This window comes from Oreochromis aureus, linkage group 1, assembly GCF_013358895.1.
Source record: "Oreochromis aureus strain Israel breed Guangdong linkage group 1, ZZ_aureus, whole genome shotgun sequence".
Taxonomy (NCBI): Eukaryota; Metazoa; Chordata; class Actinopteri; order Cichliformes; family Cichlidae; genus Oreochromis; species Oreochromis aureus.
Window position 1 is genome coordinate 20652503 of NC_052942.1, and position 23073 is coordinate 20675575.

Consider the following 23073-nt stretch of genomic DNA (forward strand, 5'->3'; position numbering starts at 1 on the left):
AAAGACTGAAAATGAGTGAAAAAGTAGCCAATATCCAAAAACAAACATTATAAAAACTGTCATGTAGCAAATGTATAAAATGTCGAAATAATCTAAGTGACCTTAATGTACCCAATCTCAGTATTGAGTATATTAAGGGTCAGATGCTATATGAATGGTTTTATCATGCTTGTTGATAAAATGTCTCCTGCCCCGTAGATCCGAGTGCATCAACAAGTTTGCCTCCGTTTTCGGGACGATGCCTCTGAAAGTGGTGGAACACCGCGCAGACCCGGTGCTCTATAAAGATGACTTCCCAGAGAAGCTGAAGAGCTTCCCCAACATCGGCAGCCTCTGACCAGCCAGCAGAGGATGTTTGGACCCCATCGCAGCCTCAGCACTCAAACAGGCATAACCAACAATGTTTTCTGACTGAAGCGGGATGTTCTCATGTCCCCTCTCAGTTCAAGTGAATTTTACCTTGAATTTAATAACATCAGGCTAATATTTTAAATCAGAGTTAAACCAAAATCTGAGGTGGCTGTGAAGTAGTCTGACATTTGACGGACAGGCCGACTGACTCCAGGTTTTTGGTCCCTCACTGTTACCGTTTTGGAGCTGGTTGCTTTGGGCTCCAGCTACTCTCGATTCAGTGTATACAGTGTATATATTTGTATTTTGCAGCAGTGCTGTATAATTTATGATTCTCCAACACAAACTTTCTCTTCTATGTTTTTCCTTCTTTCCAAAAAGCTGACATGGGACATTAATTCTTACAGCTGTACAACACAAAAAGAGTAATAAATGTTAAAGTTAACACGATAAATATCAAAACGATTCAAGGACACATCCGTGTACACTTTATTCATGATGTACAGTGCTTTATGCAATCAGAGCGGACCATCCGACAAAGCTGGCACCGTAAATCTAAGATTTAGAGTGAGTAGGTGATTTGGAAACAGGCATGTCGAGCTACTGGAGCATTTTACTGCAACTGTAATTTTATACCGCCTGAGCAAGCCTTTCTTTGTATTTATGCGTAGAAATGTAAGAAAACTGTGATGCTTATTAAAGCATCTACTAAGTCACTTCATGAATTGTCTATGAACACTACATTAGAATAGAAGACTGGCTGACAAATCCACATTTTTCAAAACAGACGTGTATAAAAGGTTTGTTTTTCCTGTTTTTTTTTTATCTAACCTATTATGTATGTTTCACTTTTTGACCTTTTTTGTCACTAATTTCTCCAGTTGCATCAATAAGGCAGCAAATCTGAGAGCAGTGCGGTCTTTTAAGATGGTTTTGTTTGTTTGTTTTTAATTTCCCTTTCCTGTTGTTTTCATATTTTTTCGACTGGGGTTTATCCATCTAACTGTATATATATGACTTTGTAATACAAGTAAAGCCCTGCACAACCAAGAACCACAGGTTTTTTTTATTTTCCTCGATGTGTAAGAGGTGGGAAAGAAGATGAGGAAAGACACTTTCCTCTTTAACGTCTGCCTCACGTTGTAATCTGTGACTGTCCAGATCAGCCCCTCCGTGACACGGCCGATCCACTGTTCCCTCCAGGCTGTCACCTGTTGTTAATATAGCTGCCTAATCCACCCTGTTCAATGTCAGCGGTTCAAAAGGGTGCAGTTCGTATTTTTGTCAGCTTCAATTAGTGTGATAGTCTTGTGGGTTGCGCGATCTCATTTCAGCACTCGTGTCCCTTCAAAGGACCTGAAACGCACGGGGATTTCACAATGTGACTACAGGGATGACACAATATTTTGGCACGGTGGTGCGAAGTAATAAGACGGAGCAAATTTTATGGGTTTTCTCAACAGCCTCAGACACTTCTCTGGCCAACCAGCGCCTTTAGCTGACATCTTGAAAGACTTCTCTTGAGACTCGGAGTGACTTGAGCGATCTTTGAACGCTAATAGGAGAATGGTTTTCTTCTGTACCGTGGCTGCAGTCGTTTGAGTTTTCTGGAAGACTCGGTCTGCTGAGAAGCTGCAGGGAGCAGTTACATTTTGCTGCTTCCACCTTATTAAGGCTGTAATGCATTTCAGAACACAGCGACTCTAAATCAAAGTACAATAACTTATGGTATTTTAATCACACAAGCATGAGTAAATTCATACTCTCATTTCCAAAGACAGCTTAAAGCCACACAAACTTGGTAGGAGGGGGAAATTAAAGAATAACATAATGAGAAAACAACGTCCACAAACACTAGGAATACAAACAGATCATCACCAAGTTTAAGAAAAGTTTTACACTCAAATATTTATAAATTGTCCCACAAAATAAAACAGCATCAAATTAGTAAAATGTTTAAGAGTCTTATGACACTTCAAGCTGCACGCACAACACTGTACATGCACACAACAGCACGCATTTATCATATATTTACTCCTATACTGATTACCTGACTTCAGTAGTATTAGAAAAATGAGAAAGGGGGACATTATCACTCAAGGCTGGAGTTGTGCAGCATACAGGAGAGATTTTTTTTTTTTTAATTTAAAGCTGAATCTTGCATTAACAGGCTGTGTGTAAATGTAGGAAATTACTTAAAGGGGTAAAAACAGTCCATCTTTGGTTTCCACATGTTAAAGACCTCACTGGAGATTCTCTTAAATGCACAGAAAACGGTAAACCTGAGCGTCTCATTGCCAGTATGTCTGCGTCCAGCAAGACCAACTAGAAGACAGACAGTCCTGTCCATCCTGACACACAATACTGCAGTCCATAGCCTCCACATGGCTCAGTGTTAATTAAAAAGCCTTCCCCGGTTGCCTGTGTGGCTGTGCCTCAGACCCTGCGATGAGGGGCTGCGGCTTGAGGCTGGTGGACATAGTGGGAGTGAGCGAAGGGAGAGGCGCAGTGCAATGTGTGTGATTGGGGAGGGGGGAGTAGATCTTTGAAAGCAGAGCCATGACAGCTGAGGGGGAAGCATGTGTGAGGCATGTTTGTTTTGCATTTACCCCCTGAGCGCAGCTGTGTGCACTGTCCTTTTCCCAGAACACCGGAACACAGCAGACGCCCTCACAGCTCGCCCTCCGTCCAACCCCTAGGCTAGAGCACAGGGGGCCCCATGTTCACATTCGCAAGGATACCCTCTCACTTCTGGGATACGTCCTCTATGCATGCACATGCCTCGCATTTGGACAGAGGAGCGAAACTGGAGGTGATTTGGACGACTTGAGGGCGATCTGCTCTGCTGACAGGTTTTAGCCCGCACCTCACCTCTCTTACCTACCTACCCAGGAGGAGAGGGAATGTGGTTTAGTTTAGGGAATTAGCAATGGTTGCTCTGCCTCGAGGTGGTACCACAAGGTATCGGGTTTGCTTTCTGAGACCATGAAACCCTTTGTTATGCTTCAGGCCTAAATCAGGCTTTGCAAACAAAGGAAGCCATGTATTACCTCATCTTGCTGCACTTGAAAAGCTCATCGGCTATTTCTGTCACTGCAAGATGCTGTTACCAGGGAAAAATGGAAGTTTGCTTTTTAAATATGCTTAAAAATTTGAATGATATCCCCGGCAAGGTATAAGGCATCTGGCTGGGTCAACCTCTATCTTACACTTCTTTTCTTAATTGGGGGCAAAGGACACAGACACAGGAATAGTCCTTAAGTCCTGATAGAAGTAAACTAGAAGAAAGCAGAGGGAAGACATGGACCTGTCATGTTGGTATCTGACGGGGGAAAAAACTTTTAAAAATATGGTCAAAAACAGATGAAGCTAGGACCAAAGTTTTGTAGCTTTAATCTTTGTCTCCATGCCACAACTTTGTGACGGACACAATTATCCTGCCTTGTTCTGCTGTAGAGAACTTTCAGCCAGTTTTAACCTCATTCCCATCACTCGCTGTAGATGGCAGACTGATCATCGTTGTTTATCCAGAGATGCAGAGAAGCACCAGTGGATTTTCTGCCATTTAGTTTGTTTTATGCTACAGTGTCAAATAATTAAGGTGAACTGGATCCGAGAGAGACCTGAGCTTACTCAGTAATACAGAACCCAGCTGATGTACACACTTTAGTGGGGCATCAACCCAAACACATTTGGAGTTAAGCTGAGGACTCACACAGAATTAATTTGAGAGTTTTTGTTGTCCTGGGTCACGGCCCACTGTAACCGAGTGCAAAGGAGACCCTGATTTTACTTCAGCTTTAACACATTTTGCTCCAAATACATTTGAATCTTCACGTATGCACAAGGAAAAGAAGCAGATGTCTTTGCCGGCCACGGGGCCAAAACCTTAAACAGAACCACAGAGGTCACTATGCATTAATCAGGGTGATGGAGTACTTTGAAAGATTTGATGATGGTAAAAAAAAAAGAAGAGGAAGAATAACAATGACATGTATGCCAGCGCTGCACTGAAAGCCAAATGCAGGCTTGTTAAAGTCCAGAAAAGGCTGCTGAATACTGACATCCATTCAGTGTTTAAGAGCGTCAACACACGGTGTTATCCCCAGTAGCCCGCTCTGTTTCAAAAGAGGCTTCTGCTGGTTCCTGTGTTATTTCTGGCAGTCTGGCTGACTGGTAGGCACTTCTCTTTCTGAGACCTGTGAGACTAGAAATGCAAGGGGCACAGTCATGTCCACTTGGAGTCTTTCTCCTGAAAACAGAGCTGCATCTGTTTGGAGGCTGGCGCTCCCAGGCTCTTCAACCCTGAGAGCAGCAGGCCTGCTGTGCCCCTCTCGTACTCCCATACACCATTTCCTCCTCCTCTCTGGGCATCAGCAGGCTGGGTTTGTGCAGCAGGTGGATCTTTTACCCTTGGCCATACTCAAGAGAACCACTTTTCATCTGTTTTACTTTGTAATGTTAGACGGAAGAGCCCCGTCTATGTTTTCAGTCGCTGAAAGACATACCCAGACTTGGTTACTGTGACGCTTGTATTGATGGTCATCTCAGCACCGGCATGACTTAAGTTAATGCTGACAAAGAGTAAAATGTATGAAGGTTTTTTAAGGGTTTTTTTCAGAATGCTTTTTAAACTAGCTGTGAAATCAAAACTTAAAATTAAATGATGCAAAAAAGGAAAAAAGGTGAAATTTTAAATAACAAGATCAGAATAAAAACAGCACCAAAACAAAGATACCAAAAGCTTTGTACAGAATTGTGTCTGTGTTAGCAAATAAGTGCATGGATTTTTCGTTTTTTTTGTCTTTTTTTTTGGATTAATTAAACTTTTTCTAGCATCTTTTTTTAATTTTTTTTTTGCCTATCTTCAGCACTACACTGCAACTCCTGTTATACAGCACACCTTCACCTTCTCACTGGGCTTCCACAGCACTCACTGCTACCGGAGCCACCAAAAACATGGCACTGCCGATTTTGCCAAATCTTTCTCTCTTTTTTTCCCACATAATTTGATTGCAGCATTTTTGAAGGTAGTCACTGTTGCCTTAAGAGTTTTGATTTTAGTGCCCCCTCTTACTCCATGCTGGGATTGTTTAGACTTTTCAGGGGTCAACAAGGTCCCCCGTCATCCAGCATGTGTCAACACATCATGTGGCCCAAGATATGGCTGCACTGTGCTCTTTGGCTTTCATGCGCAAAGCGGCGATGCTGGAGGACTTGCGGTCGGGGTCCATGTTGAGATCGTAAGTGTTGATGCCTCCGGCCATGCCAGGAGATCCTCCAAATAGGCTGCCCATGTGAGCCTGCCCCACGTGACCTCCGGGACTCGGTACTCCCAGAAAATCAGACACCCCGCTGGCAGAGTGGGGGTGAGGTGTCATGCACGGAGCCACCGTGTCGCAGGGCACAACGCAGCCCGGCACGGGAGACGCAGCGCTGCTGCCGCCGATCCAGGAAGGGTTCTGGATCTGGAATATTGTTGGGAAATCAACATGAGTGAGGCAGTCACACACCTCATTATTTTGAATGCACAAAGACTACATTGGCTGATTATCCCATTAACTAACACTTGTGTATATAATAGATTAGTGCAGGTGTATTTTTCATTTATCTGACTCTAGTTTATCCTTAACTAGTTATCTTCATGTGCCAAATCCTGTAACCCAGCACAGTCCAATCCAAACTCTTACATGCTTAAGGAATTTTGTAATTAGGGTACATATATTACTTATTTGCGTTGGTTTTCAGGCAGAAACTTAACAGATGTGTTTAAACTCCAGTGGTTTTTAAACTGTGAACCTCCTGAGAAAATTAGATAAAAAACAGCATAGCATGTTAATCAGTACCCTACAGAGGTGCTTTGTACAAAATGTGTTACATACTTTGCCCTTTTTCTTCTTAAAGATAATCTTACTATGAAGGAAAAAAGCCAAGCTTCTCAAAAATGTTCAACAACTCCTTGAAAAAGAGATTCTTTTTTTAACTGTTCCCACCTGCAGCAACTTTCCTGACGCAACGGAAGGCAATTAAATGTTGATTTTATTGCAGGCGAATCGTTCCCAGTCTGTAGCAGAAATTAGAGTAATAGCAGTAAAAAAAAAATAAAAAATCACCCCTGTCTACGTTTAGCTTTTGGTCGGGGGAGAGAGGTCTGAAAGAACACGTGTTAAAGAGCTCACACTGTACCTGAGCATAGTTTTCAGGACGAGTCAGGAGAGGCAGCTCGTAAGCTGTGGAGAAGTGTGTTCGGACCTGCTGCATCTGGCCAAAGCGTTCCCTCTTTCGCCATTTCGCTCTCCTGTTCTGGAACCACACCTGCAGAGAAAGGAAAAGGTCCAAATATCACAAAAACCACCAGCAACACTTGAGGTTTTCTTCTTTCTTTTTTTTTTTTTTATCTGTGAGCACGAGAAATCTTTACTTTCATCCAGGACGGAGTGTGCAGTCAGAGGAGCCTAAACTCTTAACAGCAGCTTTCCCCTCAAATCTAAAGGAAATACTTTTCTATAGATACAAATCTAAGTTTCCATTTGAAATGGGAAAACGACCCTTATGCGGGTAGACTGCCAACGGCTGAAAGTCTGAATATCACAAATATTATCTGAAGCATAAAGAATAAAAATTCAGACTTAGGTGTAAACTTGAAGCACAAAGGAATTATTGTTATTTTTTATTGTTGATTAAAATAATAATGAAAAGACAACAACGATGATAAAACGTGTAAACAGTGTGCTGCTGCCTTCACAGAGCTCCGTCTCACCATAGTGCTTACATGCTGACCGCCAAAAACAGACATCTATAATTGTCTTTGACGTCTGAACCCGATGGCGTTGTTTATCGAGAGCATTAGTTTGTTTAAATGATCATCACTGTCTCTGGCACGCTTTAGAGGTCACCTGATTTCCTTTGCAACTCTCAGCTGCCAGCCTGGACAGATTATGTTTTAAATTCGGCACCAAAAAGTTTCCTTCCGATGGGATTTCTCACATTTTGTGCCCAGATATTTCACTCTAAATCTATGCAGGCAATAAAGGACATTGAAAGGTGAGATGGGATTATAAGTTGAGGTTTGTTTGCATTTTGCTTTTTAATTTCCTGAAGCCAAAACTCCTGGCTTTCTGATGCTGTCCCCTACTAAATTAAAGAAGCACACGGACCAAACGGCATAATCCTTCTTTCCCTTATGTTTTCATGCATCCTCTTCTACACTGTCCAACTCAGGATGCTCAACCCCAGGCAAGATCACGCTGGCTCTTTTGGACTAATATCAATAATTACACTCCAAAAAATGTTTGTGTGCTACCTCTAAGGCCCAGTATAAGTGTCGCCATCAGCTCGAACCTGCTCAGTCTTTGCTTCGTGCCAAGTCTGTTGGCTATTATACAGCGAGAACATATTTTTGCGTTGCACACGCTGCTTTGTGACAGTAATTGGTAAAGACCTTGACAGCTTAAGTAGCTGGTGGACTTTCAATGAGGCTTTATTTATGTTACTGCCCCAGAGAGAAAGAGCAGAGAAATACCAAACTGGCCCCGGCAGGAGAGCTGTATGGGGCTGAAAACACTTTGAAGTGAGAGACCGGCTCAGAGGATTGATAACCCGCCTCTGCTGTCACTCATGTCAGCTTCCAAGCCAAAGTAAAAAGAAATCCAAGGCTGAGCCTGGCTTCGGTTTTCCAACACTCCTAAGCACTAATAATATCGCTGAAGCGCCTCTGAGCGGTGTTGTTGTTCATTAAATGTGAGTTTGTTCTCGTTTCTCCTCCTCCCACCACATAATGTCTTATTTCCTGTGTCAATTAAAGGTAAGATGAGGACAAGCAGTGGACACAAAACCCAAAGAAATGTAGAATTGAACTTTTTCTATAAGCTAACTGGGAATGTAATGCATGCTGGAAAAGACTGCTGCAGCCTTGTTTTGTAATAGGCCATAATCAAAAGCAACACAGGATTTGATAACACCATTAATATTATTTATATTACAGGAATTAATAACTAACATTATATTTTCAGCTGCTAGTTTAACATGCAGTTAAACACAATGTTACGTTTAATTATTTGCCTGAAAATGTAAAAGTGTCAAACATAATGATAAAGGTGGGTCACAGTTATAGCAGTCACACCTGCCAACTAAAGTTGGCCCTCACTGCCCTCGTTGGACCCGGTCTAAAGTTTGGGTCTTTTTGTTTTTTTGTTTTTTTTTACCAGGCAATGCTAAATCAAATTCCAAGCTATTATCTGAAAACTTGGACTTAATAACTTGAGATTATATTTGAGTAATTTTCTCAGAAGTTAGTAAGAAAAATTTTTGAGATCCTTAACTCACATTTCTTTTGAGTGGCAGAAACAAGCTTCCACATGAAGGTGAAGCTTTATCCTGTTTAATTTCTATGTTGTAAACACTTTTGTGTGTTTCCTATTCTGTACCTCTCGCTAACTCAAAGGCTAACAGTCTTGGCAGGGATACTGTTGCAAGACCTGTTAAGTCTTAATGTTGTTAGGTCCTATTTTTATTTTTAAGTAAAGGTAAAATAAACAATACTTACAGGTTTTTTACCGGGGGCTAATTGCAAACACGTCGCCATAAGGAACGCAGCTCAACTCGCAGTATTAGTGTAAACATGATTTCAATTGTTTTAAAAAAAATGGCTTCATAGTTAAAAAAAAAAAAAAATCTTTATCAGTGTTGTGAGTTAGAGATGGTGACTCCACACCAAATGCCATCTTGATTCTCAGGACGAACAGAGCAGGGAACGATGCTATTGAAACCCTTGACCTTTGACCTCCCTATATTGTGTATAAGAGCTGGGCTCACTGTCTTCCTTTGAAACCCTAAGACTGAAAAAGCAAACAACTCCGATCCCTGATGTTGTTTAACTGAAAGCCCCCTGTTTTCATGCAACGAACTTAAATATGGACTCTCAGTGATTTTTTTCTTTTGTTTTTATAATTAAACAAAAGGTTTTTAAAAGCCGTCGTAGACTGTTTTTCTTTTATCAGCTGATCGACTTTTTTTTCTTCCCATTTTGGTTTTTTCATTCCAGATGTTGAAATGATGAGCTGTGAGGGCTTTTTTGTGCGTGTGTGTGGAGCGCAGAGCCCCGTTCTCTGACTGACAAGGCATCTCGTATCTTTTATCTTTTTTAACTTGAGCGTTTAAGAAGACCACTGGGAGAGCCGAAGGCTGTAAAAAGCTGCATTCATCTGAAGCGGGCAGGTCCGTGATAGCGCGAGCTGCAGAACAGAGCCGAGCAGCATACCTTGAGAGACTCGGGGTTGAGTTATAACCCTCTGGCTGCGTGGACTTCCTGCGTTTCGCTGTGGAAATTTGCTGGCCACCGCTCCATGTCAAAGATTGGTTTTAATCTAGCTCTTATCTCATCCCATGTATGACAGCCCCACACATCAAAAACTATATCCATAATATTGTCTCCGTACATTGTTGGAAGACATCACATGCCTCCAAATAGATATGAATTCACATATAAATCTCCAGCTCGCTAAAAGCCCACGGGAAAAGTTTCACACCTTACCCCCAGAGACAACAGCAGGGACACATTCTTGTCAGAAGAGGAACTTAATGAAAGAAAAACAGAGAAAATCCAGGAGCTTTTGTAGTCATGCACATACACCACACACAGACATGGCACAGAAACGGTGAAGGTTTCCTTCTCTGCCCATTAATGTTAGAATATATCAAAGCAGTCATAACCGGGCCAGCGAGACACCTCAAGCCAGACAAACGCTGGCAAAGCTAAAATCAGAAATTCAGCAAATTAAACCGTTTAGGTGCAAATGCGAGGGGGGGAAAATAGAAACAGCGGCGTCGAAGGGGTCTCCTCATATGTTGATGAAAGTCTGCACTCCTAAAACTGCACATATGAGGCCCAGGCAGCTCAAACCTCAGCTACCCCCTGGGCCCCCCTGGCCTCTGTTAGCTCCCACTCCCCCACTCTCTCCCCTGACTCCCACATTACCAGATAAATCTCTCATGTTGTTCTGTGAGTGACGTTATCTGTGTCGAGCTGCAGATGCTCAAAGATCCCTGAGGTTGTGATGTTTGGGGAAAAAAAGAGTTCAGCTGTGAAAAAGCTCTGTTTTTCTTTTTACACCTCTAAAGGAGAAGTTAACGTGTCTAAAGACACAAAACTGAACAACCACCCTAAATAAAGTTTTTTAATCAGCCTCAGCATGTTTTTATAAAGTGCAGTGTTTCCTTTTTTCCAGCTCTATCTGCAGTTTGTTTAACCCATTTAGCTTCATGTGAAATCCCCCCTCAGCTGCTGCTGAGTGTGCTGCAGTACCTGCACGCGGGCTTCAGTCAGGTCCGTCCTGAGCGCGAGCTGCTCTCGAGCATAAACATCAGGATAGTGTGTCTTCTGGAAAACCTTCTCGAGCTCTTCCAGTTGGTAGCTCGTGAAGGTCGTGCGGTTGCGCCTCTTTTTGCCTTTGTTGCTTTCGCCACCATCAGCCTTTTCCAGAGGGCTCGCTAAGTCAGTGCCTGGCGTCCTATCGGAGGCCGCCTTGACGCCCTGATCCTTCACAGCCAGGTATCTGGTGTCCATTCCAGGTGGGTCGGAGTCTGGGGCCAAATCAGAATCTGCCAGACCTGAACTGTCTTTACCTAGTAAGTCAGGAAAAGGATGAAAACTGTTAGGAGAGGTTTGTGTTTCTATAATTGTATCAGGACTGATTTTTGTGAATGTCTTAAGTTCAGATTTTTTTTTTAAACCCCCAAATGTATGTAAAGAAAAGTCATTACATGACGCTGCCCAAAAAGGATGTAACTTGACAATTAGACACACAATGTTTCAGTGGAGAGGATATATTAGTTTAATAAAATAAATGTGTTTTTAATGGTGTTTGTCCAAATGCTATTATTCAGAATTTAAGGAAGCAATTCACACTTCACTGATTCAAATCACATGTGGATGAGTATGAACAAGATGAAAGCTTTTATTGCCCCGACCTTTCTTCTGTTCCTCTTTTTGGCACAAAGATTTGAAATGGTTTCTATGCAATATTTTGCAACATTTTTGCTCTTGAAAAATTGAGTTTTAAGACCGTGTATTTCACACGCCCACGGCTACTGAAAGATAAATGCTATTATTTATCAGCGTGGCCTTATTTGGCTTTCTCAAATCACCCTGTTCCCCTTAGAGCCATGCTGATATTAAGTGTTTTCTGATCTGAGACCCTCTCGAAAAGTCAGATAGATATAATCTATTACAGCACTGGGCACTTGGGACAAACATTTTTCATTTTGTCAGCACCCTTTAAAAGTAAATAAATGAAAGAAATGACTGATCCTCTATCCTACTAAACGTCCCAGTCACATGGCTCCTGGCAGCGTGTTCATAAATGATGATTTATGCTTTCGATCGCTGTGATATTTCATGGGGTTTGATTGGGTGGAACAAAGGATTTTCTCGCTCTTTGTGAGGAAATTCTGCGACTTGTGAAATCCGCTGGTGTGCAGAGCCGAGAGTGCGCGTCAGTGTGTTTGTCTGTCTGAGTGTGTAATGGATGGTCTTGATCACTGGCTGCTTACAGGCTCCAGTTGTAGTTCGTAGATCATTCTGCAATGTGTTTGGGGGGGTGAGAGCAGAAACTCAGGCTATAATTTGAGCCTGACAGTAAATTGGAATATTTTTTTTACAACTTTTTTTTTACCTTCTTAAACCACCTCCAATCCAACACACACACACTGACACACACATACACACAAAATACTTTATCCTCATATTAGTCGTATGTGTAACTGAAGTCATGTGTCATGTGGCTGCAAAGTCACCTGGCAGCAAAACTGTCAAAATGAAATAGCTGCAGAGCGGCTTCTAGCCATGCAAACAAGATAGAGATCTTTGTGCTTTCTTTCTGTCTCAGTTACAAACACGCGCCCTCTTTCTTCATGGCGCAGCTGATCATAAATTTCAACAGCCATGTCTCTGAGTTGGCAGGACTTTTTGGGCCCCGCTGCTGCCTCTCGCTGATCTAATCAATTGTAAACACATCTCTTGGTTAATAACTATTCCCGTCATGGGATTATGATAGCTGAAAGTGTGTGTGTGTGTGTGTGTGTGGGACATGCATTCGGATTGATCACCATGATTGAGCACCGTCCTGCTTGTCGTTTTTTTCTGAGGCAAAGTTATTTTCAGGAACGAGGACGTCTCCGCTCATCTGCTCATCCGACAATTTGTCAGGTTAGAAGTGGGAGGTGTGTGCGTTCATGTAAGCTCCTGCTCAGCGCTCAGTCAGCAAAGAAGGCGTCACACACACCCAGTGACCCCATCTCAGAGCCATTTTGGGTAATGCACTACGAGGTGAGCTGAAGGGACCCTGATTCCCTCCCCTCTCTCTTTCTCTACTCAAGTCTGTCTTCTAATACATTTTTATGAGATAAATTTGTGAGCATCTGTTTATTACTTTTGCTGCAGTTGTTTTCTTGACTGTCGAGTACAATGCTTGACTGTCAGTAGCTAATAGAGACCAAAGTCATAGTTTACAATCCTTATCTTGTTTGCAGGGATATGAATAATAAAAACGAGCATATTTTTCCAATTAATACCAGGCAAAGCATTTGGCTTGGTACTAAAAAAAAATACTGAGGCCCGTTCTGGACAGCAGAAGCCGTGTGGCTCTTATTTTATTTTATCCAGCCTTGCAAAGAAGAAGAAGAAAACGGGAGAAAGTAAAAACCTGCCTTGCTGCACGGTTTGCAGCGTGCATCCGACCAGATGCATTTTAGCTCTACGACGTTCAGAGAACAGAGAAGTCTGGCCTCCTCTGATGGGCTCAGGAGCTGTGTTTTGGTGCAGACCGCTTGCTGGGGGTCCAGTGCTTCCAACATTGCCTCACTGTCCATGACTAACATACCCTGTTGAGCTTGAAGGGAGAAAATGTGTTTTCTCCTAGCATAAATACTATGCAGTTATTTAATCATATTTCCCTGGCCTGCACCCGCAGTCCCTGCAAAGCGAGAGCTGTCAGGCTGTTTGAAATCATGAGGCCTCTCACTGATCAAAGGCAGTTGTTTATATCGCATCACTGAAGTTTTTTTGGCAGGGCGGGATATTGTGACAATCTCCTGCTTGTTATCCATGCAATCTGCTGTAGCACTCCAGCACTGCCCAAGGTGAAGAGCAGTGGGCCCTCCTGCAGGGAATGCCATATGCAGAGAGAGCACAAGAAAGACTGGCTGCAAAGAGTGCTGTCAGGATCAAATCTCCTCTCAGAGAGGCAGGAAAGGAGCGACTGTGAAAAACATGTGCTCCATCAAATCCTCTATCACAGTGCTCATGACTTCAGCTGTTCTCTACCCAAAAGGCTCCTTCGCAGTTTTAGCTTACACCTGCACTTCTGCGTGCAGCGTCTCTAACTCAAGTAGACCAGAACAGTCCAGCAAATGCACGCACCAAAATTATTCTCTTTTAGATGAAAATGCCATGAAAATGTTTTTAGCCACGACCACAGAATATTCTATTTTCAATGCAGTGGCTCTACCAGCCAGCATCTGTTCAAATTACTGTGCAGCTCTGTGCTGCGCTCACAGAGAACGGTCTGCAGACATAAAATAAAACTCCGAAAATTCTTCCGAACGAGATGAGGAGGGATTTACATCTCAATAGAAAATAACAGTTACACACTTGAATAAAAGTTTTGCTGCGTCTCACACACTTGCAATTTTGCAAGGCCAGCGGAGCACAACAGACTCTCTTGTGGGCTAGACGGGGACGTGGCGTGGGCTGCTTAATTCGAAGCTGAAAACGAGGGGCAACATCAAAGTGTAAATTTAACAGGGCTGTAAAGTGACAGGGCACTTTTCCTGGCCTCTTTATTGACTGGGATGACTGGGGTCAGCGTGGTGTGTTTAGAGGAAACACAATAAATCATACACCCCACGAAGGCTGAGAGAGATTAACAACGTGTCATTCAAAGTGAAAAGGAAATATCTCAAAAAGTAGAGAAAGAAAGAAAGACGTGGGAAACAAAGGTAGGAAAGGAAACACTAGCAGAGTATATTTGGATTACATTTGTAAAAGAGAAATTAAACTGGGGTCATCAGAAGAGCCCAGCCGTGCACGCTGGGCAGTCAAACTAAAGCCTTAAAGATCGATGTAAAATATGATGATGTTTTCAGATGCCCTTTGGTTTTACTCATCATCGGCTTTACCTCCATAACAGATCACAAAATGCAGACCTAAGCAAACTGCTGCTACTTCTGTGCTTCTAGATAGAGGTAAATGAAAGATTTGCAATATAATGTGTAAAATAAAGTATTTTATCATTAGTTTATTACACAGACCCGAGACTTATTTTTTGTAATGAATTATTGTTTCATATTTGTACTTTTAGTTAAAGCTAAAGTATTTTTAATTGTTGCTGTTTTCTTTTTTTGTGACATGTGGGAGCAGCAAAAACAGAGCTTATAAAGTTTTTTAATCAGCCTCAGAGTGTTATTATAAAGTGAAGTGTTTCCTTTTTTCCAGCTCTATCTGCAGTTTGTTTAACCCATTTAGCTTCATGTGAAATTTACTTATTTACATATTCAGCAGTCTGAAAGCACATCAGCACTAAATTTAAGTTTCATGCAGCGTGCCAAATAAATCACTGATATCCTTTCTTAGCTCCGGGTTTGGTCTCAACCAACATGTTTACTCTCCTTCATTATATCCCTGCACTTTGTTTAGTGTCGAAAGCATTAAATATGTGGATCAGACAATTTACCAGCTGTACATTTTGTTGTGTTGTTTTTACATCATTTAAATAAATTTTTTTTAAAAGAAGTCCAAAAACATCTTCAGGCTGAAGATGAAGCGATCATGGCCTTGTCTCTTTTGGAAGGATATTGCAACACTTTCCTGTAATATCAGGTGCTTACATACATACAAAATGCACTTTTACACCACTGCTGTACACTGGGAAAACCTAATACTAAAAAAAAAGAAGCATGAACACATTTCTGTTTGTTCAGTGTTTGTAACCATGCAACAGGTAGCCATTAACCTCTCTGCACCAGCTGAATGCCGAATGATCAGAGCAATAAGCCATCTCAGCAGGCTGTGAAAAATTCAGACTGTGAAAAAAAAAAATCCCATAAAGACAAAGGTTGATAAATCACCTCTCACGCAATCTTTGTCTTTCTCGCTCTCACCCCCCTCTGCATCGCTCTCTCTGTCTCTCGCCCACCAGCTCTCTTCCAAATGTTTCTGCCAGACTTTGGAACAAAACAGAATTTCCTCCATCTTATGTTTTTGTTGTGTGATCGAAACAGAACATTCCTTCCGAGTGCGAAGAGCTTGCTGGTCTACATTTTTTTGTTTTGTTTTTTTCTTGGGAATGTACAGACATAAAATGAAAAAAAAAAAAAAAAAACCCTTGTTGAAAACATGCGTGATGGCTTTTTTTCCACTCAAGGATTCAATAACTGCAAGTGAATTTGAGAACACAACGTGCAACCAGTTTGCACCAGCTAAACATCCAAAATGCTTCAGTCCTAACAAAGCGCTCTGCAGCAGCTCTCTTTGGAAATTAAAAACTCCCAAACTGCCTCACCTCTTTTGTTTAGGAAATATTAATTACCCAGCAGCAGGAATACTACAAATACCACAACTGATCAGACCGACAAAAGACGCTGACACTGACAGAAAAACTGGGAAATCCTACTAAATCATAAGCAAAATTAAAATAGGGTTATAAGTCTGCTAAATTTTAACATTAAAAAAGAACCACAAAGTTTCAATAATATGATATGTAGAATAAATAATAAATAAACTGAAGAAAAAGTCTATTTTTGTGTGTATTTTAGTTGAACTTTATGTTTACATCATCACCAGAGTTTCAGAAAGTGCCCGGCCTTCAAAAAGCAGAAATCACAACAGAAAAACATCTTGAAAAGAAAAAAACCCAACAAGTTATTGATTTGGAAATTTGAACCGTTTGCCATAATTCACCTCACTAAACAATAAGTGTACAAAAGATTTCAGAACCAATCTGGAGTTTTCTAGTTCTGCGTAAGCGGTCAGTTTACATGAAGCAGTGACAAAGAGACCAAAGGAAGTCCTGGTCCTCATGAGCCTTTTTCTTTTGCCCTGCTGCTCTCACTCGGCCATGCAAACCGAGCCTAATGTAAATTACCCTGCCAAACTTTAAGCTAAATGGTAAAATGATCCGGAGTCCTTGTCACCTCCACTCATGTCACCGAGTTGCTGAAGTGTGCCTCAGTTGTCTGGGCTGCGTGGCTGGTTCCCATTATGCCCTGCTCGAACCAATCAGCACAGATTGCCATTACGAGTGGCTGAAATTGTTGTAGTGGGGCTAAAAATGGTTAAGGAATATAAAACATGTAAAAAGGCTGAAGAGTAGAGGGACAAAGACTCACGAGGCAATGAAAGCATTATGTAAATGATGGTCCTACTGAAGATAATTTCCTTAACTGCCTGTTTAGGTTATGAAATATTATTACCTGCAGGGCAGCGGAGCAGTATTTAATTCTCGCTGTGCAAAGAACTCAGTTTAACAAACAGCAAATTTTTATAGCTTTCAACTGCACCAGCGACATGTCTTTAGTGAATAATGTTATTGCCTAGCACACCTAAAGAAAAAAAAGTATATCTAAGAAGGCCTGCAGTCCTCCATGCAACAGCACAGATTAGTGACAAATTACAGGAAAAAACTCAACTGTCCCCTACAAGGAAGATATGTGGTGGGAGTTCTGAATGACCACCTTTACTCTCTAATGGACGATAACCCTCAACCCACTCCAACTCATAAGGCACAAGGAGTTCACTGAGTGGTGATAAGGATGAAGCTCATCATATGGTACGGCCTAAAGCCTATGATGGCAGATTCTGGATTGGCACTCTCCACCATCAGAACACAAAATGAGGTAAACATCTTCTTTCATCCCTCCAGTGCGACATTTCAGACATTTCAGATTACTAATAACCATTTTCTTTTCCTTTAAATTGTCACCCATCTGTCATGCTGGGGTAGTTAACCATGCACCGTGTAAAGCTCGAGTCCAATTCTAAATGTTGCAAAGAGCTCTGTTTTGACACCAGAGCGTTTCGGATGGGGGGGGGGTTCAAATGGATTTTCTCTGCTGTGCGCTTGCAGGGGAGCTCCCGCTCCTCTCCAAACACATGAGGGCAGGAACGCCGAGCTAAAGGTCAGCACCCTGAGACACTGAGAGAAGACGTGGACACATCAAAAGAGGAAGAGGATCACAAAGACATGTATGTGGTTGTTTTAAGACTACGAAGTGACCTACTGGGTCCCAAGATTTCTATTTCTTCACCGTTTTTGAAAGTTTTTCATATGGTAGAGAACGTGAATCACATGCATCTTTTTCTGGTTTTGGTGGTGACAAGATTTCTTTAAAAAAAAAAAAGAAGTGCATTATCTGTGATGGAAAATAATTACCAATTTTCAAGGTTCTTTATTTTTAGTATTTCAAGTTTCTGCAGCTTGTTTAACCTATTGAAAAACCATACACCACTGAAATTGCAAATATTATAATACTTTGCCTGTAAAATCTTATACATTATGCTGTGAAACTAATGACCTACAACATTAGGAAAAATCCAGCAGTCCAGAAACACTCATTAATCTCCATATGGAATATTTTCGCCAGTATATTCAATTTGGGGGATTATTTTAAAAAAATAAAAATTTATTAATTCTTTATTTTTTAAAGGAATGTGAACCCACAACTTTGGCTCTTTTTTTAATAGCAATTTTAATATTATTAAATCTGACATATAGCCTGACTGTTGCTTTAAATCAGCCTTCAAACAGTGTTTTTAACCACACACTGGTCTTTCAGCGCGCTCTCTCATATTCTTCTCCCAGCCTATCAGTCGGTCTCAGGCTGTCAGCCCTCAGCCTGAGCTGAAAGCTCTCTTCGGGCTCCAAGAGCTGCCTTGTTGATTTGCTGTAACAATATGATTGGCAGTGTGCTGAGTATAAACAACATAGCCGTGTTTGCAGTTCCTCTAATGTAAGTAAATGTTTATTAGACGGTTACGCAGCTCTGTGTCTCAGAGCAGCCTACGCTTCAGACAGCTCGGAGACCAGTCATCACATCACCTTTGACTGAAGGGATCAAGCCGCAAATTATAACAACACAGCAAATCTCTGACAATTTGAGTGAGTGTGTAAAATACAGGTTTGATAAAAGAAATGAGCCAGGAAGTAAAACAGTCCAGCATTTTCCAATAAAAACATCAGGGATCGTTTATAAATTCTTCCCTTGGCTCGCGAGTTCAGCATATTTTACTGCTGCGTTCAATTTATGTCGAGTCAGTGAGCGCTGCAGAAATCAGTGAAAAACCTGCAGCCACTGATAAGCACAGGGAGCCCCCTCCCACCACCCACACCACCACCCAGACACACAGTTTACCTCCAGTATTTTAGGAATTATGCGTTTAAACAGGGAATTAGATTTTATTTCTACAACTGTAACGTCGATTAAAAAACAACACAGGCGATCTGCAAATATCAAGCAGGATGTCACGTGTTTCCAAACTGGAGACTTAAAGGAGGATTGGCTCTCTGAGGGTCAAGCCTGAGCAGAGAAATAAAAGCAAACAGAGGAGGTTGACATCTGAGTCGTATTAATGCCCGAGCACTGATAGCGTGGAGATGTGGGGGTTTTTTTCTTGCTTTCCTCGCTGTGAATTTGGACGTTACTGAGTCGCAGAAAGAAGCAGAATCCACGACAACCTGAAAACCTGACAGAGGTTTTTCACTTTCAGTTTTTAAAGCTAGCTATAAAATGATAAAGTACCAAAGAAAAGTGAAACCGAAAAGTTGGAATAAAATTTTATGTCATTAGAAAAAAAAATGCTTTATGGGTATCTGCAGCAAATATGATATCAAGATTCCTCTTTAAGCCTTTAATTTAAAAAAAACAAACATAATAATCCATTTTTTGTATTTATATAAATAAGTTTATCATAAAAATGATTTTGGTTCTTTAGTCGTTCATAGCTCTTACTGAAGAAAAAAAAGTGTAGTTTAAGTATCGGTCTAATGACTGCGGCTCACAACATTACATAAAAATTTTTATTTCGATTTTTATTCTCGATCCATCAGATCTACGCCAAAGTTAACGAGTAATAAAAAGGTTAAGAGCCATTTTAAAGGAGCAGAATGCCTTTTTGAAAAGACTGTTCTATGTTGTTGACATTATGAAGCTATAAAGAGGCCGACATCCGGAAACTGTCAAAACATCCTTAAACCCCATCGAATAAAAAAAAAAAAAGGTAAACAGATTGTGTTTGTGGACGATCCTGGAGGGATGACTTCATGCGTAAAGGCGACACAACAGAGGCCTCCCATCAAACAATTATTGTTGTTTGAATTTATTTTATTGTTTATTTTATTAATTTTCTGCAACGTTAGCTGGCTTTTTTTTTTTTTTTTATTACAGTATTTTATTTATTACGTTTAAGCACAGATATCTGCGGAGCTATAAATATAGAAAGCGCGAGAACGAAACTGAGTCAAGACAATATATATTTCATTCAGAGAGATAGAGATATGCCTACTGTGATGATGATGATGATGCAATGATAAGGGATGTTCTTCCAAACTTTGGGCCAACAGTGAACACTGAGTACTTGCTGTCAGGTCATTGCTTTGGTTCTGTGTTTGTTTTGTACGAGTCCAAACCAGCCAGTTTCTTTTTGTTAACCAAAAAATGACGTACCTGTTTTTGAATAACAGATAATACCAAAGGAAGTTCTCAATATCGTTTCTCGTTTAGTTCGCTGTCGGTTAAAGGCGTTTTATGCGCGGAGAAAATGCTGTTTAAAAGTGGCCGCCAGCCTAACGAGGGTCAAAGTTTTATTCACACCCTCATCATTCACCAATTACAGCAGCGCCACTTCGCAATTAAACTAATTGGATCCAATCAGGCGGTGCAATGAAATGAAAATATCATCAGTTTGGGGCTCACTATTTGTGCCATCTGAAAACCTGTTAATTCAATTGTCCGACTCAACTCCAATATTAAGGATTGTAGTGCAGATTATCGCATTAAATTCGCCCTAATTTAATTTTGATGGCCAAAGAGACAATTTGATAGTCGGGAAGATTATTGCTCTCCTTAACCGCGTTACGCACAGAACCGCTGCCTCTTTGAGAGCCTGCATATGTTGCAGTTGACACTTTTAATGCTTCAGAGTTTCACCTCTCTGCGGATGACAGAAAGTTAGAAAAAAACCCAGTTTTGGATAAATGGTTTGATTAATCCGAACACTCCTCCATTCACGCCGATCTGCGCTCTGCTTGCTCACTTGTGCATCCGTGCCATTGGTGATCAAATCTCCTAAACCCTTAATAGCTACCCGCGGAGTTTGTGGGAAGAAGCGGAGCAGTGAGTGACAGGTTCAAAGCAAGTGTGCCTAATCGAGAAATCAGACGTAAAACTAACGCCGCGCTGACTCCCTCCGGAGAAAACACCCTGATGCTGAGCGATCGCGGTGGTTTTTATTTGCACAGCGTGCCCTTTGATACACAGGCCCTTTCGATTTCTCCCCTTTAAACTGAAAACACAAGATTAAAACTCTGATCTGGTTTTTTTTCTCATCTTAATTATTTCCCCACTCACCGTAGCAAGAGATGAGCGATCCGTTGTGTCCCCTCTCCTGGTGCAGTTTGTCCTCCTCGGGGGGTGTTTTGCAAGAAGACCTCTGCATGAAGAGGTGGTATTTGCTGAAAGTGCCTTGCCCAGCTGCGGCGGCATCCAATGACTGGCACTCCTGTTGGAAGGGGCTCCTGGACTTTTCTCCGTAACCCTGACCTTTGTTGGGCAGGAAGGCAGCGGGGCTGTATTTGGTATCAGTTGCATGGAATGTCCTAAAGTGGTCCGTCTGGTGATCCCTACCTTGCGCAGCAGAGGAGCTATAATATGAATCCATGGATGTCATATCGCTGTATGAAACGCAGGTCTCAGTGTTCATGCCTAAAAAAAAAAGAGTGAAAGGGAGAACAAGACCAAACTTTTCTCTCTCTCTCTCTCTCTCTCTCTGTCTCTCCCCCCCTCCACTCTTCCTATCTCTCCCTCTATTGGAAAGGGAAGCGCAGAAACCCCTTCCTCTCCTTCTACCTCATTCAGATGAAAATAGACACACTCACATATACATCCACACGCACGCACGCACACATACATGCACGCGGAGACTGCAGCGCACACCAGACCGCAGCTGGGTTTGGTTATAAAACGATTCAGATCTTTTCCAGGAAGCACTGTCGTTGACCAAACACTCCACAACTCCCCTCAGGTTTGAGGAGAGTTACACAAACCCGTCTTCCCTTAGAGGATGGGACACAGATCTCCTGCCTTCGAGACCTCTCCCAAGTGATTATGTTGATGACATGAACGAGTTAGTGCGCTCATTTGCTTTTTTTTTCTTTAAAAAAAAAGAAAAAGGAAAAGGAGTTTGCAAGAAGAGGGGCGTGGGGCTTAACACGTAACAATAAAGCAATTTGGATATGAATCTATCGCCTGCGAGTGATGGCACCGGGGCGGAGAGGGGACAATTTTATGCTTCATTCGCAATGGTTCATCAAGGGCAAATCATCCATATTCAGCCGACAGATCCAAGTATGTGGCTTCGGAATAACCCGAGTATTGCTTTAAAAGATCTTTTTGTTTTTCATCTCTGAAATATCAACTGAAACGGATTTCGGAGTCACTTGCATCCTATTAATTTCAGCTAAAAAAAACCGTTTGATTTGTGGCGATAACTATTTCAGCTTTATTAGACTTTTTTATTAGACATTTCAGTTAAATACGATTATGTGACAGAAAATCTAATAAGCTATATACCAAAATAGAATTACAGTCTTACTAAATAATACACCAGCATCCAGGTAGATTATGTGCACAAACCACCAAAAGATTTGAGTTATTACTGATACTAATTTATATATTTGTTTTGTCATGCTGACCGACAGCTTTAATAGCATGCCAGAAATACTTTCCCTCTGAATAAAAGAGTTCAAAATTCAATTTTCGAATTAGTTTCCTTATGTTTGTTGTTTTTTGTTTGTTGTTTTTTAGGAGATATAATTTTACGCCCAGAGAAAAGCTTGGAAGTAAAATAATATTTGTTTTATAATTCGTCTTTTTATGTTTTCATGGTGTATATAATATAAAAGTTTGAACATCTTACACAAAGACCGTTCTTAAGGATTACTTATAAGCGAGTATATTTCCGGTCTGCTTTAGCTAACCTTTCTATTAACCTGACCAGTATAAAAACATCCTGTTGGCTTATTGAGGTTTCCTACTTTAATCTACAGCTCAATATTTGGAAGACCCTTTGTGGCTCAGTCCTGTTTAACCCGTTTATAATCATTTATAATCATTTATAATTATTATCTGAATTAATTAAGTACATAATGACATTTTACCTGTCATCATGTACAGTACAGTTCAAGCCCTGCTGTATTTACGAATGAAATTTCTGTAGACTATGAATTTTTCTCAGAGAAAAAATATTTTTGATGATAATAAAAAAAATGTAATCATTTTACTCCAATTATTTCACAGTTTCAAAATGAGTCTGTTATATTTGATTCAGGATATTTTGAATATTGATATTTTCCATTATCCATAGACACCCAAGCTAAATGGAAGTATGTATGTGTGTAAATATATATATATATATATATATATATGTGTGTGTGTGTGTGTGTGTGTGTGTAT

At 41.1% G+C, this 23073-nt stretch overlaps 2 protein-coding genes across 2 annotated transcripts in view; one reads left to right on the forward strand and one right to left on the reverse strand.

Moving 5' to 3' along the window:
- Positions 1 to 1404, forward strand: part of ext2 (exostosin glycosyltransferase 2) — an 18510-nt gene extending 17106 nt beyond the window's left edge. Inside the window, exon 15 of the mRNA XM_031748709.2 lies at positions 199 to 1404. Coding sequence (XP_031604569.1) covers positions 199 to 337 — 139 coding nt within the window. The 3' untranslated portion in view covers positions 338 to 1404. The remainder of the gene's footprint in view (positions 1 to 198) is intronic.
- Positions 1304 to 21708, reverse strand: alx4a (ALX homeobox 4a). The gene is made up of 5 exons (XM_031748675.2): positions 21498 to 21708; positions 20971 to 21324; positions 10655 to 10974; positions 6538 to 6666; positions 1304 to 5819 (listed from the first exon to the last, which is right to left on the reverse strand). The coding sequence occupies exons 1-5, from the start codon at positions 21529 to 21531 to the stop codon at positions 5499 to 5501; spliced, it is 1158 nt and encodes a 385-aa protein (XP_031604535.2). The 5' UTR covers positions 21532 to 21708; the 3' UTR covers positions 1304 to 5498.
- Between the last annotated feature and the right edge of the window lie 1365 nt (positions 21709 to 23073).